The 16,908-nt window shown below is 36.1% G+C and overlaps 1 protein-coding gene across 9 annotated transcripts in view; it reads right to left on the reverse strand.

Moving 5' to 3' along the window:
- The window catches only part of cacna1da (calcium channel, voltage-dependent, L type, alpha 1D subunit, a), a 140,735-nt gene that overhangs the window by 21,890 nt on the left and 101,937 nt on the right, over window positions 1–16,908 (reverse strand). For all 9 annotated transcript variants that reach the window (XM_049471581.1, XM_022682587.2, XM_022682590.2 and 6 more), the window contains 4 exons: window positions 2,947–3,075; window positions 2,080–2,145; window positions 1,831–1,922; window positions 793–952 (listed from right to left, as the gene is read on the reverse strand). In XM_049471581.1, the coding sequence (XP_049327538.1) occupies window positions 793–952; window positions 1,831–1,922; window positions 2,080–2,145; window positions 2,947–3,075 (447 nt within the window). The remainder of the gene's footprint in view (window positions 1–792; window positions 953–1,830; window positions 1,923–2,079; window positions 2,146–2,946; window positions 3,076–16,908) is intronic.

Consider the following 16,908-nt stretch of genomic DNA (forward strand, 5'->3'; position numbering starts at 1 on the left):
CAACGCAATGCTTTGTGCGTCTCAGCAGAGGATAAAAGCCTAAAATATTGGATTCATCAGGAAAGATGACCTTACTCCAGTCCTCTGTAGTCTCAGCCTGGCTCTTCTTTGCTTCTCACTGAAGAAGGTATTTTTCTAGCGAGTTTTGAACTGTTCTTTCCATGCACGTCACCCTAGCTGCCATTTGCCATTCTTTTTATAGGTCACTTGATGTCATCATGCGGTTGCTGACTGACATTTAAATTTAAGTTGACGGTCAATCTCCACACCTAAACCCCATTGAAAAACCTATGACTGTAATCGTGATATAAGTTGGTCACAAGCCATTAAACAAAGCTGAACTGCTTGAATTACTGTGCCGAGAGTGGAATAAGGTCACCAATAAGCAGTATGTAAGACTGGTGGAGGAGAACATGATGCCAAGATGCATGAAAGCTATCATTAAAAATCAGGGTTATTACACCAAATTTTGATTTCTGAACTCTTAAAAGCACTGTACTTTTATTACTTTTATTATTCTGACCATTTCTCATTTTTTTTTGCAAATAAATGCTCCAAATGACAAATTTTTATTTGGAATTTGGGAGAAATGTTGTCTGTAGTTTAATGAAAAAAAAAAACACTTTTTGTACATTTTACTCAAACATATACCTATAAATAACAAAATCAAAAAACTGATTATTTTTAAGTGGGTTCTTATTTTTTTCCAGAGCTGTATAATGAAATATATGTCAACTTCACCATACTGTGCAGCATTAGAGTTCAGAACGGTATAAATGTGTTTGTGTGTACCAGGAAAGCACAGAGCATGTAGAACGTGATGAAGTAGACGATTGCGAAGCTGCTGCCGCAGGTCATCTCCTCTCCGGGGTTGTAGTCGGACTCTGGGTCACAGAGTTTACCCGCCATACATGCCAGCATTATCTCCTGCCACGCCTCGCCGGTGGCACACCTAAACACACAACACACACACTCTCTTTACAAACCGAGTGTTTTCCAGCTGGAAGATACAAGCTGTACAGGACCAGGATAACTGTGCTGCACTTGTGTCTAGAATAGCACTGCTGAGGTAAATTTATAATTAGAATGTATTGTGCTTTGCTGGTGTGTCTAATGGAATATTTAAAATGTTAAAGAGCCACTAAACCCTAATCCATATTTTTTCCATTAATACGTGAAATGTGTAATAAAACATACCTATCCTGCCTAAAAAAATTACAAACTTTTCCTAACCTTTAAAAAACGCTTATATTGTGGTCATTTCTGCCTCTGCAGCTCCCTCTCAGGTTTAACTGTGCTATAGGTGAGGATGATATGTTCACAATATGCAAATCAGTCAATCAATAATACCACCCCCCTGCTGACGTCCAACCATCTGCATCTCAATGCTATCAGACGAACAATTGCAGTTGCAGCTCAGCCAATCAGCTCTCCCTATCCCTCCACCCCTAAACCCATACATCACCCAGCGCACGACCAAAACTACCCCTCCCATTCTTTTTTATTTGAACTAAGGGTGGGGTCAGTAAAAATCAGGAGGTTTAGTGCCCCTTCAATAAGCGTTCAATACATAATAATAATAAAAAAAACATTTAAATAATAGTTTTGTAATTGTTTTTTTTTAATAAACAGGAGAAAATGTGGCTACTTTTTTTTTCAATACTGGAAAAAAGTAGTGAAATTAATAAAGTTTATTGGATCAAGATCATATGCTACATCTTTAATAAACTAAAACTAGACTTTTAATTACATCAAGGTGTTTGAAAATAAAATAAAAAATTAAAATAAAAAAATCAGCTGACCCAGAATCAATGCAGATTTTGCACCAACCTGAAAAGCAGGAGCACAGCTTGGGGAAATGTCTGGAAGTTGTTGTTTCTGTTGATTTGAGTACCATCCACCATGGCAACCTTTCCAAATATCTGAAAAAAATAAAACACACACACATTACCAATAACTTTAACTATTAAACTCACTTTCTGTCCAAACCATCTGCTTCCATCTGAGACTGTAGGTAAATGTAGACAGTACACACATTTTTTAAGTTTTAGCAGGAACGCATTTGCATTTCAGGCTCACCTGCATGCCGATGACGGCGTAGATGAAGAACAGCATGGCGATCAGCAGAGCAACATACGGTAAAGCCTGGAATATAAGAAAGCAGAAATAAATACATGAATAGAGTTAATACTGTATAATCAGAGATGATCTGCAGGTGTTTAATAATATTTAGTATATGGAAAATGTCTATCCATCTCTAGTCTAGTAAATTAAATTAAAACTAAATTAAATCCTTGTCTATTTAGTAGAGATTTACAATGATATCAAGTCAAGTAATTTTATTGTCAAAACTGCATATGTACAGGACATACAGAGAATTGAAATTACGTTACTCTCCTTCCCAATTTTACAGCAGGTACAGATAATAGATATAATAAAAGAAAGGATGGGAGACACTATGGGTACAATACAGCAGGGACACAAATAGACATACATGAGACAAAAACAAGGTGCAGTGGTGTGGGGGAGGAATAGATATATAAATATAAGTAAAAAAAGAAATAGATATATAATATAAAAGAGTGGGGGACACTATATGTACAAAACAACAAGACACAATAAACATACGTAAGACGGAAGACAATAGTGCAATATTAATGGTGATTGAGATGGAATGACAGTATAAATAGTATATAACAGTAGTAGTAACAGTAGTAACAGTGTTCTATATCAGAATTACACTGGAATCAGGCTAATGGATTTGGTTGATAGTTTGAACCAGAAAAGGACTAAGGAATAATTTTTTGATGGCAAGTATATATCCTAGTTTCTGTGGTGCTGTTTTATATTCATTTAATAGGAGATTTTCTCATAAACATGGACTTAAACACTAAAACTAATCCTAATACAGTGAATCAGGAAATAGATGATGCTGGGGAATCTGACCTGGAAGGACTTGATGAAGGTCCACAGGAGGGTACGAATGCCCTCCCCCCTGCTGAGCAGCTTGACCAATCGCATCACTCGGAACAGCCGGAAGAATGTGATGGAGATGCGAGCACTGTCCTCTGTGTTCTGTGGGGACAGGAAGCCGAGTCAGTGCACCAATCAGGAGAGAGAGAGGAAGCGAGAGAGGGAAGAGAAGTAAACAAAGCACTTGGCTGCGCTTCAGCCATCTGGCCAGCAGAGGCACTCTCTGTGTTTATTTATTATCCTTAGTTAAATATAGTATATATAAAAAGGTGACTTTTAATTTGAATTGACTATATATGCATGTTGGCTGAACTAGAAAGCAAGGGAGTACATTTAAAGCAACATTACGTAGAAATTGATCCTTTGAACTGTCAGCTTCAGAACCATGATTAGTGTAAAATCCTGTAATAACTCTCTATTAGTTCTGTCTACACGCTAATTTCACTTCAGATTATGGTCCTAAATCTCTAAACTGGGGATGTATAAAAATTTGTCCACCAAAAATGCCAAAAAAGCACTGAATAACTGAAAATAGTGAATAATATAGGCCAATAAATGATCAGTCATTTACAGCAGTGATGACTGGTGGCAGGGAGTGTGGGAGAGAGCCAACAGGGAGCTATAAGAAAGACTCTAGAAAAGGCAGGTTTAAGTTTATTTTTTATACTCTACTCGCAATTTTTTAATATATTATTAGAAATAAAGAGTTTCATTTCAATTATCATGCTTGATATCAATTTACAGATACCAGCTGTAAGATACAAACTGTACGTGGCTAGGAGAGTAACATTAGATAAACTGTCTTAGCCCTAGATCAGTGTAAGGCTGAAGTACAGTATTATACAGGAGCTTTAGTGAAGTTTCTCCAGCACCAAGGCTGGAGCAGTATTAGCATTAGCCGCTAACCGCAGCGCTATCTCTTCCGCCATTCAGAGGTGTGTATATCGGACCATGTTAAAACAAACCACGTGGGACGAACCCCTAGCTAATCTCACCCTAGCTTACTGGAACACTCAGGGTTCCTCAGTGTAGCGCTGTTGGGCGGCATTGACTAGCGCTAAGTGTTGCTAACCATGGCTAGCACTGCTGCTACCTGCACTGTTGAAAATATTGGAATATATCGGAAATCTAAGCTTACTGTAAATTAACGGGAGTGCTTTACTCACCCAAATGAACAGTTTCCCGGTGAAACATCTGTGTAGATTACGGTGTAAGACCCTTATTCCTTACTAGTGTCGCTTAAAATGCACCTTATAGATGTTTACTGAAAGTGCACCTTAAATTACGCTGCACCTTATAGTGTGTAAAATATGGTAGTGCTGAGGAAATAAGACCATGCAGGCACCAACAGTATATGGTCAGTCTCTTTCTCTCACATAATGTTGCTTAAAATGCTCATAGTTTTGCAGCCAATGCATGTATTTAAGGTCAATTTCAAACCTTGTATTAAAAGTTAGTCTTTTTAACGCTGAAGCTAAGTATATACATGAGTAAAATGTTAAAAAAGTTAAAGTATTTAAAACTGGCCAGACGTGCAGCACAGCCAGGCGCCAGCAGCATACATGGCAGTCCTTAAACAGGAAGAGGAGGAAAGAGGAGGAAGGGGCATGCTGGATTAAAGGAAACCTAGCCATACTTAACTGCACGCATCGGCACAAGCATGGCTCTTTCAACCTAGAGTCACTGCATGCGACCTGTACGGAGGGGCCCCAAACCCCACGGATCACAGGGGACCTGAGATCACGACCTTACCCAACCTGACCCCTTGGGGCCCACGTCATGCAGCAGTGTCAGCGTTACAAACGTGAGGGGCCAGCAACCCCATTCATACACACATTAACACACACACACACACACACACACACTCTCAAACACACGTTTCTCACTGCCACGTTTGGGTGACACTTTTGTCTCTTGTTAAAATTAAGAAACAACAAAGAAAAGTTGAACGATGAAACGAAAAACGAGAAAAAACAGAGCAAGAAATCTTAAACACAAAAGCAAACCTCAACTCAAATCAAACCAAACCAACCAAAACCCAAAACATAAAGCAAAAAGTATGAAGACAGAAACACAAGTCTGAAGAGGGGTGGAGATATCAGAGGTTATAGAATTATATACTGTAAAAATCGAGCTGTCGGGACAGAATTTCAACGGAAACCTGACAAAAGAACGCAAACTATAATTACAGTCGAGGCCCAGAAGGGGGCAGAGTATCTTACCCCCGACTCATCCACCTGTGGAGCCTCTGTGGGCTTTAAAATTAAAGAGCTGAATTAATCACTCACGCTCACTCGAACATACATACATACATACAAACATACATACAAACATATATACAGCTCTGGAAAAAATAAGAGAGCACTTAAAATTATGAGTTTCTTTGATTTTACCAAATTGAAAACCTCTGGATGATCAAGCCATCAAACCAAGCTGAACTGCTTGAATCCAAAAGCAGTGTGTAAGACTGGTGGAGGGGAACATCATGCCAAGATGCATGAAAAAACTGTGACTAAAAAACAGGGTTATTCCACCAAATATTGAACTTTTCTGAACTCTTAAAACTTTATGAATATTAATTTGTTGTTTTCTTTGCATTATTTGAGGTCTGAAAGCTCTGTATCTTTTTTGTGATTTCAGCCATTCTCATTTTCTGCAAATAAATGCTTTAAATGACAATATTTTTATTTGGAATTTGGGAGAAATGTTGTCTGTAGTTTATAGAATAAAATAACAATGTTCATTTTACTCAAACATAAACCTATAAATAGCAAAATCAGATAAACTGATTCAGAAACTGAAGTGCTGTCTTCATTTTTTCAAGATCTGTATGTACATACACACATACATACATACACACGCAACGTTAGCTTAGCACACTGCTAAACCTTAAAACTTTCACAAAAATTCACAAAACTCATTCACAATGTTGGCACAATCACTTAAACAGCACTTAAACAACAGACTTACAGCTTATCATCACAAACATCTATATATCTATATCTATATATAACGTAGCATTTCACAGCCGACAGACAGTAAATAACCACATCACGTTCAGCACCGCACAGGAAGGTCAACAGCACAATGTTCAACAACCTTATTACACATACAAAATAATAATAATAATAATGAATACAATAATAACAGTAATAATAATAAACAACCTCCCCTTTTCTGCTCATAATGACTACAGCAAAAAAAAACTGTACAAAAATATATATTTAAATATATTCACATATACATATGCATAACATATGGGGGGTTATATAAACACACAGGACCACCACATCACCTCACTTCAACCTCGGAGTTACGTAAACGACTCGGGACACTAATGTGACAAACAGGGCGTACACACACTGCAACAGCACAGAACAGCAGCACTGCTTTCACTGAAGTGACGGAAAAATACAACCACATTCTTACAATCTAACAAAACACAATCCAACGCTTACCAAACACACATGCACTAAAATTATCTTCATGTACTGTATATGGATGTGCAGGTCAGAATTATTAAAAACACATTTCATAACAACTGTGCTGACTGGAGATTTATTTTTATATATTTATTTATTTATATATTTTTGACAGCTAAAACACTTATACTTTACTTACACTTAAAACCATAATATGTTAATAATTAGATTATGATATGATGAGGAAAAAAAAGGAAAAAAAAAAAAAAAAACACGACCAGAAATGTACATTTTAAAAATTCAGGAAAAGTAAGGAAACTGAAAAAGTGCTGGGCAATATATTTTGTTTTTATTTTATACAGTACTGTGCAGTAGAGTTTAGATCAAGCCAAAAAAAATCTAGCCTGACCCGGCCCACACCATAAACTGTCATTATGAGCCCGAGCCTGATTTAAACCCGTCATTTTTTTTAAATAAGTACATTGATAAAAATGAGCTTAAAAAAAAAACAGGCTGTTTGAAGTAGGGGTGGGCGAAATGGCCCTAAAATAATAATATCACAATATTTCATGGTATTTTTGAGATAACGATACTTTTGGCGATATTGCAAAACACTGAATAATACAAATATTTCAATATATATTTCAAGAATACACTACTACAATAAAATGAATACGAAATTAAATTATTGTATATGATATGATATGGCACACCCCTAACTGAGATTTTTATTAAGAATTTTATCAGATTTGTAACAGAAGTCAATGATCCAGAATGTCATGATATTAATAAGTAATGCACTACAAATATCTCCATATATCCAGGATTAAAGTAAAATAAATGATACTGGACAGATATAGTCTGTCTCTAGTAGATATTTAATAGAAAAATAGAAAAGTGTGAATTTTTCTTTTGCTAAAAACAGCAAAAAACTAGTACCCTGATGTGATAATTAGGGGTGGGTGATATTTGGCACGATATTTTAGGGTATAATATCTTTCACGATATTCAAAAATGTTGGCGATATTATCGTGAAATCTGTTCAGAATGATGTTAATTAACATTGCAACACTGAAGAAGCATAGACTGATTATTCAAGAAAAATGTCAAGCGTGTAATGGGGACATGTGAGCTGCATGATTATAACTTTTATATTTTTATAGCTTTATATAAAAAATAGCATTAAAAAACAGGTACCTACATCACAGAACATTTTCTTGAGACCGACATGACCAGAGGAATATGGTAAAAAAATTTGGCCCGAGTTCAGGTCGGGAATCGGGTCGGGCTCGGTCAGAGAATCTAAACTCTGCTGTACAGTAATGTTCTAGACCCATGTGAGAATTAGGATGAAAAAGCCTTATCCGAGCAGTAAATATAACACTCATACAAAAAATAGGTGGATTTACTGTGCTATCACTGCGTTCATTAAATATAGGGATGTAGCAAATATTTGGCAACCAAAAATAGCGAGAAAAAAAGCACTTTTGCTGTTCAGATGAATAAGTGAAAAGACTGAATAATCTACGCCAGATAATGACTCATCTCTTTTGAAGTCTTAATGCTGTGTTTTCTCAAGCATTTGTCTGTTTTAGCAGCAGTGATTACAGGTGACAGGGAGTGTGGGAGAGAGCCCACAAGGAGCCGTAAGGAAAAGCCTAGAAACGGCAGGTATATGTTCATTTTTCTAATCTACTCACATATATTAATAGAAATAAAGAAATAAATATAGCAGCTGTAACACCTGTACAAAATGCTTAAGAACTTATATTTATCACGAATATTTTGACTTCATTATCTCACGTGTTCTGAGCATGCTCAGTCTGAGTCAGACCCTGCAGGCACCAACCAGTATACGGTCAGTCTCTCTCTCTTAATGATGATGTCTCAGCTGTGACCTCTGATGATGAAGATGATGATGATGACGAAGAAGACGTTGATGAAGATGATTACGATAATGATGATGATGATGATGCAGTGACATTGCTATAACTGTATACAAAGTCATATGTCCCTTTACAACTGCTAACTTACACAAACCTTCACATACACACACACACACACACACACACACACACAGGACCATACACACACAAATAAAGAGCAGACTGTATTAAGTGGAGGAAAGAAAGTGAAGAAAGTCTTCTTCAGTCAGAGAGCAGACGGACAGCAGACTCCAGACAGACAAGGCCCTTCACTAACAGTGCAGAACTAAACCCCAGTACTGCTTATCGTTACACACAGATCATTTACACTGTATTTGAATTATGTTGAATTATTATGAGGAGCAAGATGTGCAAAAATGATAATAATAAGATGCAGAATAATAAGCTTTGGAGAATTTCCTAGCCGAGCCGTAGCATTAGATGGGACATGCACATTAGCATTGCCAAACAGCCAACAAGCACATGACATTCAAATAAACATACACACACACACACACATACAATTCAGATGTCAGACCTGTTTACACTTGGTAATAACATGAGGCCTGGCTGATCCAATGGCAAATGATAATAATTGGCCAAACGCTTAACATTTTAAATGTGGCGGTAAATTTATACATTTATATTTTGTTCACATTGTGACCTGTGCAAGGGGCCTGCTCCGGTGTGAGCGTTTATACTTGTGCACTAGTGTGTCTGCGTTGTTCTGAAGTCGCTCACCAAAAAGGCAGGAATACGACCAATCACAACTGCCGTGGCCTTTACAGAGGTGTGCGCCAGACTATGCTGTAGGGTACATCTTAGGGTATACCGCAGGGTGTGGCGTAGGGTACATCGCATGAAACAACTGGCCTATAAAGTTGTTTGAACTATGATACAAGAAATAAAAAAAAAATCGTCTTTCCACTCGTTCTAGGGCTCCCTGTCTCCTTATAAGGGCGTTTCTTTTCCAAACTGTGTCCCAATTCACTATCCAGTGCAGTAGTAGTATTGGACCGTGACCCTGACGACACAGGTTCGATCCTGCGTTCGATCGTTTATATGTGTTTATTTATTTATTTTTTTCCTTTCTTCTTGGGTTTACCTGCTTTGAGATCAACTGTTTTGCAATTGGGTTCAACAACCCTCTGGGCTGGAGAGCTACTAGTCTGTAGCGCTCCATCCCATTACACTACATTTTACAAAACTGATTTTTTTCACGTAATGGCTTGGAAAAAAAATTGGCCCGTGGCCAAACTTAATTGCCGACCCCTGGTGTAGGATATACTGTAGGGTATGGCGTAGGGTACATCTTAGGGTATACTGCAGGGTGTGGTGTAAGGTACATTGTAGGGTATGCCATAGGGTGTAGCATAGTGTACATTATACGGTGTGGGCTCACTTCATAATCAGATTATGATGCAAACTTGAAATACACTGTACACCGTTCACACCTGTACTCAGTGACACTTGATTGGATCTTATGATTGGATCACTCAGGATGCATATTAATGCTAGGTGTGAACAGAGTCATACTGTACACCACACTCTCACTAACACACAGATACATTCACGCTCTTTCACACAGCAACGAAACAAATCAGGAATCATTGAGTTTTATCATAGGCACTGTAGCATCTTCATGCATGCTGGACAAAATCCTGCATTTAGAGACACCACTCGGGGGCGCTCTCGCAGTCCAGTGCAAGTGGAGAGGCCAGGAGAGGAAAAAAACTCAGGTAAATCAATTCAAACTGCAAAAATATACAGTAAAGAAGAAGAACAGGAAAAAACTGAATCTCCGCAAGAGAGAAGAAAAAATTATCAAACAAATAAGAGCGCCAGATAAAAGAAAAATTAAATCACAAAAAAGAGAAAGAGAGATAAAGCGCGAGAGTATAGTTAAAAGCAAATTTAGAGAGATAGAGAGATTAGAGAAAAATATGATAAACGAAGGGCTACTCAAGGAGAGAAAATCAATATAGATACAGAATACAGAAAGAAAAAAAAAGAAAAACGCGAGAGCGAATAGCGCGAGAGACGGAGTTCTCATGCAGCCTGGCTGAAGTCTACACACCTGCTCTACCCATGATTCCTTTCTCTTTCTGATCTGAGCTCTAAAAGCTCACTAGAGGGAGGTAAAACAGAGACAGACACCATCACACGCCATACAACACACACATCAGACACAAGCGCTGCAGCTGGGCTGAGTCCCTTCAACTGACTGGAGCCCAGAGAACCCAGTAACCCAGAGCAGATCTTCATAATTCTATAAACTATTCATTTTAGACACTTTTCTCTTGGGAATTCACACAGAAAAGTGCATTTTTCCTCTATTTTATTTATATATATATTTAGATTTTTGTGATCTTATGTATTATTTTATACATAGTCTTCCTTCTTCTAGTCTAGCTTCTCTTTAATCCTTTATATTTAATTTAGCTGATATTAAAAATATATATATATATATTTCTTTATATATGTTTTTAAATTCTGACAGGCTGTAGCAATCACTGTAGAAAACATGGTTAGCAGGAGAGCTTTCAAAAGGGAAGCCACTATATGTCTAGTGACCACATGTTCTGTAGCTCCACCCACCCCTCTATTTTGTTAAAAAATCTACTTTTTCCCAATAATCCATCTCCAAGGTCTAATACCAAGGAGTTTAGTTCTACCCGGAGGTAATTTTTTCTTTCATGGGGGGGTCCTCTGTGATTTTACTCCCGTCCAGAACAACCATATTTATGATTTTTTTAGCTGAACTCGTTTTCGTGGTCCTTCGGTAATTTTAGTCCCGTCTAGACGCACATCTCTGAGTTTCGTCTCATTGAATTTAATAAAATAGCTGTTTGTCCACTGATTGAACTTCATTCAATCCTTTCTTTTAGTAAACTTTACTTCATTTCTGCATACAATATTACCTAACTACAATTACTTAATTTATACAATATTAATCAAATAATTTATGATACATAATAAATTATAATTTCTGAAATTTAAATATTTTTAGTTAAAACACACATATTACACTGTCTCAACACATGAATGGCATGTAATACAGTCTTTGTAGTATAATAAAATCCATCAATGTGTTGAGACAGTGAGTCTTGGTCTGTTCACAAAATACATCTTTGAGATTATGTAAATATTTGAATGTGTGTTTTAACTTAAATTATATATAATAATATTGTATAAATGGAGTAATTGTAATTAGGTGATATTGTATGCAGAAATTAATTCAAGTTTACTAAAAGAAAGGATTGATTCCGTAAAAATAAATGAAGTAAAGTTTACTAAAAGAAAGGATTGATTCAGTAAAAATAAATAAAGTAAAGTTTACTAAAAGAAAGGATTGATTCAGTAAAAATAAATGAAGTAAAGTTTACTAAAAGAAAGGATTGATTCAGTAAAAATAAATGAAGTAAAGTTTACTAAAAGAAAGGATTGATTCCGTAAAAATAAATAAAGTAAAGTTTACTAAAAGAAAGGATTGATTCCGTAAAAATAAATAAAGTAAAGTTTACTAAAAGAAAGGATTGACTGAAGTTCAGTTCACTTATTTACTCTATGTAACATTTAAGTCTTGAACCCGAGTTGAAGTTACTTAAATTTATCTGAAACTAAATTTACTTAAAATTAGCAAATGCAGAAAGTTGCTAAACTTTTTAAAGTAAATTTTACTCATATTTTTTTTTTCAGTCTACTTCTATACATTTGATTGGACCCTCTGTTTTCCTCCCTAATCACGATTGGACGCAGTCAGCTCTGAGCTTGAGGGCGGGTCTGTCTGGAGATGAGTGAAAGAGATGAGTGGGGACAGATCTGGAAGGAGAGGACGTGAGATGGACAAACTTCACAGTGACTCGGCATGGCAGGGACTAACCGGAGGAGAATGGAGCGGGTGGCCGAGCGCCATCTGCAGAACATGAACTAATGTTAGCATGTGGCGCGGCAATCACATTTCCCAGCATGCAACAGGGGATGGGCAAACACCACTGACACTGGGTGAACAGCACACATACCCCTGAGAGAGGATCAGGGAGCACAGATATAAAATGACCAGATCTGACCTTAATAAAACTGAACTGCTGGATCAGATCTATCATTTTTTTATCTGCAGATGGATTAGTACAAACAGAAGCAGCAAAAACAACAGAGTGAAAGATGAAACGAGCTTCACAAGATCTTTAACAATTACTTTTTTATATATGTAAAATATAATATGTATACACACTATAGGGACAAAAGTATTGGGACACCCCATTTACGGTTTCTTCCAAAGTCAAGGCAATTAAATTTAGTTTAATAGTTTAATATCCTGTTTTTGTTGGAGTAACTGTCTTTACTTTCCAGGGAAAGCTTTCTACTAGATTTTAGAGCAATGCTGTGAGAGTCTGATTGCATTTAGCAACTGACATTGGCCTATAGGGATTGTGACAATTGTCTCTTATTTATTATCATAATTTCCAGGCTATTAAATGCACCTAAATGTAAGCCACACCCACTAATTTTAAGAAGAAAAAATTCATCTGACTATGAGCCGCAGCTGTCCATATTTACACAGAAATATGTGTAAATACAACCAGATGGCTGGTTTTCAAAATTACAGTCTACGAGAAAAAAATCACAGATAATAAAGTCGTAATATTTCGAGAATTAAGTCATAATATTAAAAGGTAAAAGTAGCTTAATTCATTGGGCTGCCAGTTTAAGAAGCATCGAAGGAAAGGAGCATTTTCCACTCATGATCTGTTTCAGGGCTGCTGTGATTATCATCAGTTATCTACATTTCTCACCTGCTGCTTATTAATGCTCTGTTGTTAAGAGTTAAATAAAACAGCGTCCAGATTTTTTACTAAAAACAAGGGTGTTTGGGTGAGTAAAGCACTTTTGTTTATTTACAGTAAGATTTCCAATGTTTTGACTGAACTGGCGTGTTTTGGCGGCATAAAACTCGTTAGCCTGTGAACAAAAATAAAAATTTAATATATTTTACGGTAATTATTGCTCCAGGAAGTCCTATTCTATTGGCGATGCTTCTATACAGGGACTAGGCCGAATGTGGGTGTGTGTGCTTATTTGCACAATAATGGTAAATCTGTGTCAGAAATGAGTGCAACTCAGCTAAAGTAGTAGCTAGGAAAGGGTGTCCACAAACATTTGGACATATAGTGCTTGTGGGTATATATTCACTAATTGTAGCTCTAAAATTTCAAATCTAAAGGAGAAAGTAGAGACCTTATTATGTTTCAATAGAGGTAAAAAGTAAAAAAATATATTTTTACTGGTCAATTTATTCTGAATTTTTTATATAAAATATACTATTATGTTTTTTGTGTGTTATTCTGACAATATACATGTTTGTACAGTACTATTTAAATAATATTTTAATATAAAATTGCTTGATATCATTAAAGTCCTTGTGAAGCCAAAACTGCCGACTACGTATCACCACAGACAGACAGGTTTATATAGAAGAATAAACAGAAGAACACAAAGAGACAAAGAGACAAAGACACATACGAAACATATATACAAACACACATACACACACCCATACACTCTAATACACCCACCCACCCACACACAAACACAGATACTAGATTCAGCACCATGCTTCCAGTCATACACATCAATATAGGGACACAGACTAACACTTACACACACATATATACATATATATATATACACTGTTTACACACATATAAATGTACACACATATACATATATATAAATACAGCCACATCAACACGGTACAAACACTGTTGGGGACATACACAAAACCACGTGTGGACGAATGAGGACTCCAGAGAGACAGCTTTGCAGCTCAGACAGCTGTAAACAGAGGTGTGTGTGTGTGTGTGTGTGAGAGAGAGTGTGTGAGTGGAAGAGCTGTAAGAGTGTGTGTGTGTGTGTGCACCATATCAGATGATTGAATTCACATTTGACTCTCTATTTAGCCCTGCAATTAATAATTATGATTTATATTTTAATAATAATAATTATTACTGTTAATTCTACCCATAGCTTTTTATCTTTCATCTTTTTAAATGATTAAAATATTACATATATTACCCACAATTCACCCAAAAAAACAATGTGTACACAAAGACGCTCTACGTTATTGCCTGTATGTGTGTGTGTGTGTGTGTGTGTGTGTGTGTGTGTATGTGTGTTCTGAGAGGTATGGTGTAACAGTGTGAAGTTTGACAGTATTGACAGACATAAGTCAGCAGCAAACACCATCAGCAGTGAGGAAGGCTTTCCACTGCATGAGAGGAATACTCCACCTCTCCACCACACCACGCCCACCATGTCCATATATACAGAATACAGATCCAGCATATCTGTAATATACAGCTCCACTTAAAAATAATTAGTTTCTTTGATTTTACCAAATTAAAAACCTCTGGAATATAATCAAGAGAAAGATGGATGATCACAAACCATCAAACCACCAAACTGAACTGCTTGAATTTTAGCATCAGGAGTAAAGCAGCATAAAGTTATCCAAAAGCAGTGTGTAAGACTGGTGGAGGAGAACATGATGCCAAGATGCATGAAAACTGTGATTAAAAACCAAAAGAGTTATTGCACCAAATATTGATTTCTGAACTCTTAAAACTTTATAAATATGAACTTGTTGTATTTGCATTATTTGAGGTCTGAAAGCTCTGCATCTTTTTTGTTATTTCAGCCATTTCTCATTTTCTGTAAATAAATGCTCTAAATTACAATATTTTTATTTGGAATTTGGGAGAAATGTTGTCTGTAGTTTATAGAATAAAACAACAATGCTCATTTTACTCAAATATAAACCTATAAATAGCAAAATCAGAGAAACTGATTCAGAAACTGAAGTGCTCTCTTCATTTTTCCAGAGCTGTATATGAGATAAATTTCTATCCTAACATGTCTCTGGTTGAGAGATCATTTCTGATCAATTTCTGGTCAACCTGACCATCAATCTTTTTTTTTCAGTCTAATCAAATTGTTTTAGATTTATATACACACACAGTTAGGCCTATTTTTGTGGAATAATACATTGCTTTTAAAATAATTTTGATACATTACATCATTATCATTGTAAGACCTAATAATGATATCATACTGATGATATGACAGTATTATGCAATTATAGAATAATGCTAGTACACACTTTTAATATTTTTTTAATCACTCAGAATATGTGCATGTTTTTTTAATTTTCTGTAATTTTATTGCTCTAAGTATCACTTTGATATAAATCAACAAAAAAATAAAAAAAATAAATAAAGAGCCCTATTTTAGTGATCTGCAGTGCAGTGTTTAACAAGATAGGATTGGACAGCTGTTGACTGTTGTCAGGGTTTTAATTAGTCAATGGCGCACCTGTATTTACCCCCTCCGAAATAGAAACACGTTAGAAATTTACCTAAACACACCTCACTTCCACACCACCACATGGAACCTATTTGGGCTTAATTAGCTGGCATTTATAAAGTAAATAATCATTAAAAATGAACATGGTGGAGCTGGTGTTTAAAAGTGGTGGAATATTCCTGAAAAATCATCAGAAAAATCACTTTATTCTCATTCAGGAATCAACTGGGGATTTGTATTAATGATTTTGCTCAAGTTTAGTAAAGCTGAGGAGGTGAAGCCGCAGCTTTACTGTCGACACGACAGAAACAGACAATCTTCAGGCTTTTTCCTGAGATAATCATAGCCTGGCTGCCTCTGTTAACGTGATCCACATCCTGACTCCACTAATCCAGACCTGAGTTCTGGAATTCTCATCTGCTTGCACACGATGGGAACAAACTCTAGAACTCTGGATTTAAAGTTAGTCCGGATTTGTTTAGCCCTAGTGTGACACGTTTGATTCCTAGACAGCTCGACAGCCAGGCTACGACAGGCTAATTCATTACCTGCGTTCAGGCAGATTGGAACAGAATCTCTATTTTTTTTTTTGCTTATTTGCTGATCTTAAAGTTATAAAAGAGATCAGGCAGTTATCCACAGTTAACTCACAGTTTTTCCACATTGTATACACACAAAATATGGAACTTTGCACACAAATCCAAAAATATGAAGCTGGTATGTCGACATTGTGACTGTGATTTAACAAACTGCTAAACTCTAAGCACAATTCCACATGTTCTCACTCAAATATCATTCTAAATCACAGCTTTACAAATTACTAAACACAAACTGCATCATTTAGTACAGCTTGCTCACCCAAGAATCACTGACATTCAAGTACATAAATTATAAATACATTTTTGTTACCTCTTTGTATGTGAACTGATTTTCCTCGTCATGTTTCTCATTGTACTGACATAAGTAAAAATGACGGTTTTGCAACCTTACTACACACTGCAAAAAACTAAACCTTAGCAAGTGTTTTTTCTAAAATGTTCTAAATTTAAGGCAATAAATCTTATTTTCTTCTCTGATTAGACTTTTTGTCTTACTAAGCACTGTGTGTAAGTTTTAGATTATTTTGCTTATTTTAGGGATAATTATCTTAATCATTCTTACTTTGTACCTTATTTGAAGTAATTTGAACTCAAAATAAGCACAGTCAAGCAGCAATCAAGTTATTC

This window comes from Astyanax mexicanus, chromosome 24, assembly GCF_023375975.1.
Source record: "Astyanax mexicanus isolate ESR-SI-001 chromosome 24, AstMex3_surface, whole genome shotgun sequence".
NCBI classification, from domain to species: domain Eukaryota; kingdom Metazoa; phylum Chordata; class Actinopteri; order Characiformes; family Acestrorhamphidae; genus Astyanax; species Astyanax mexicanus.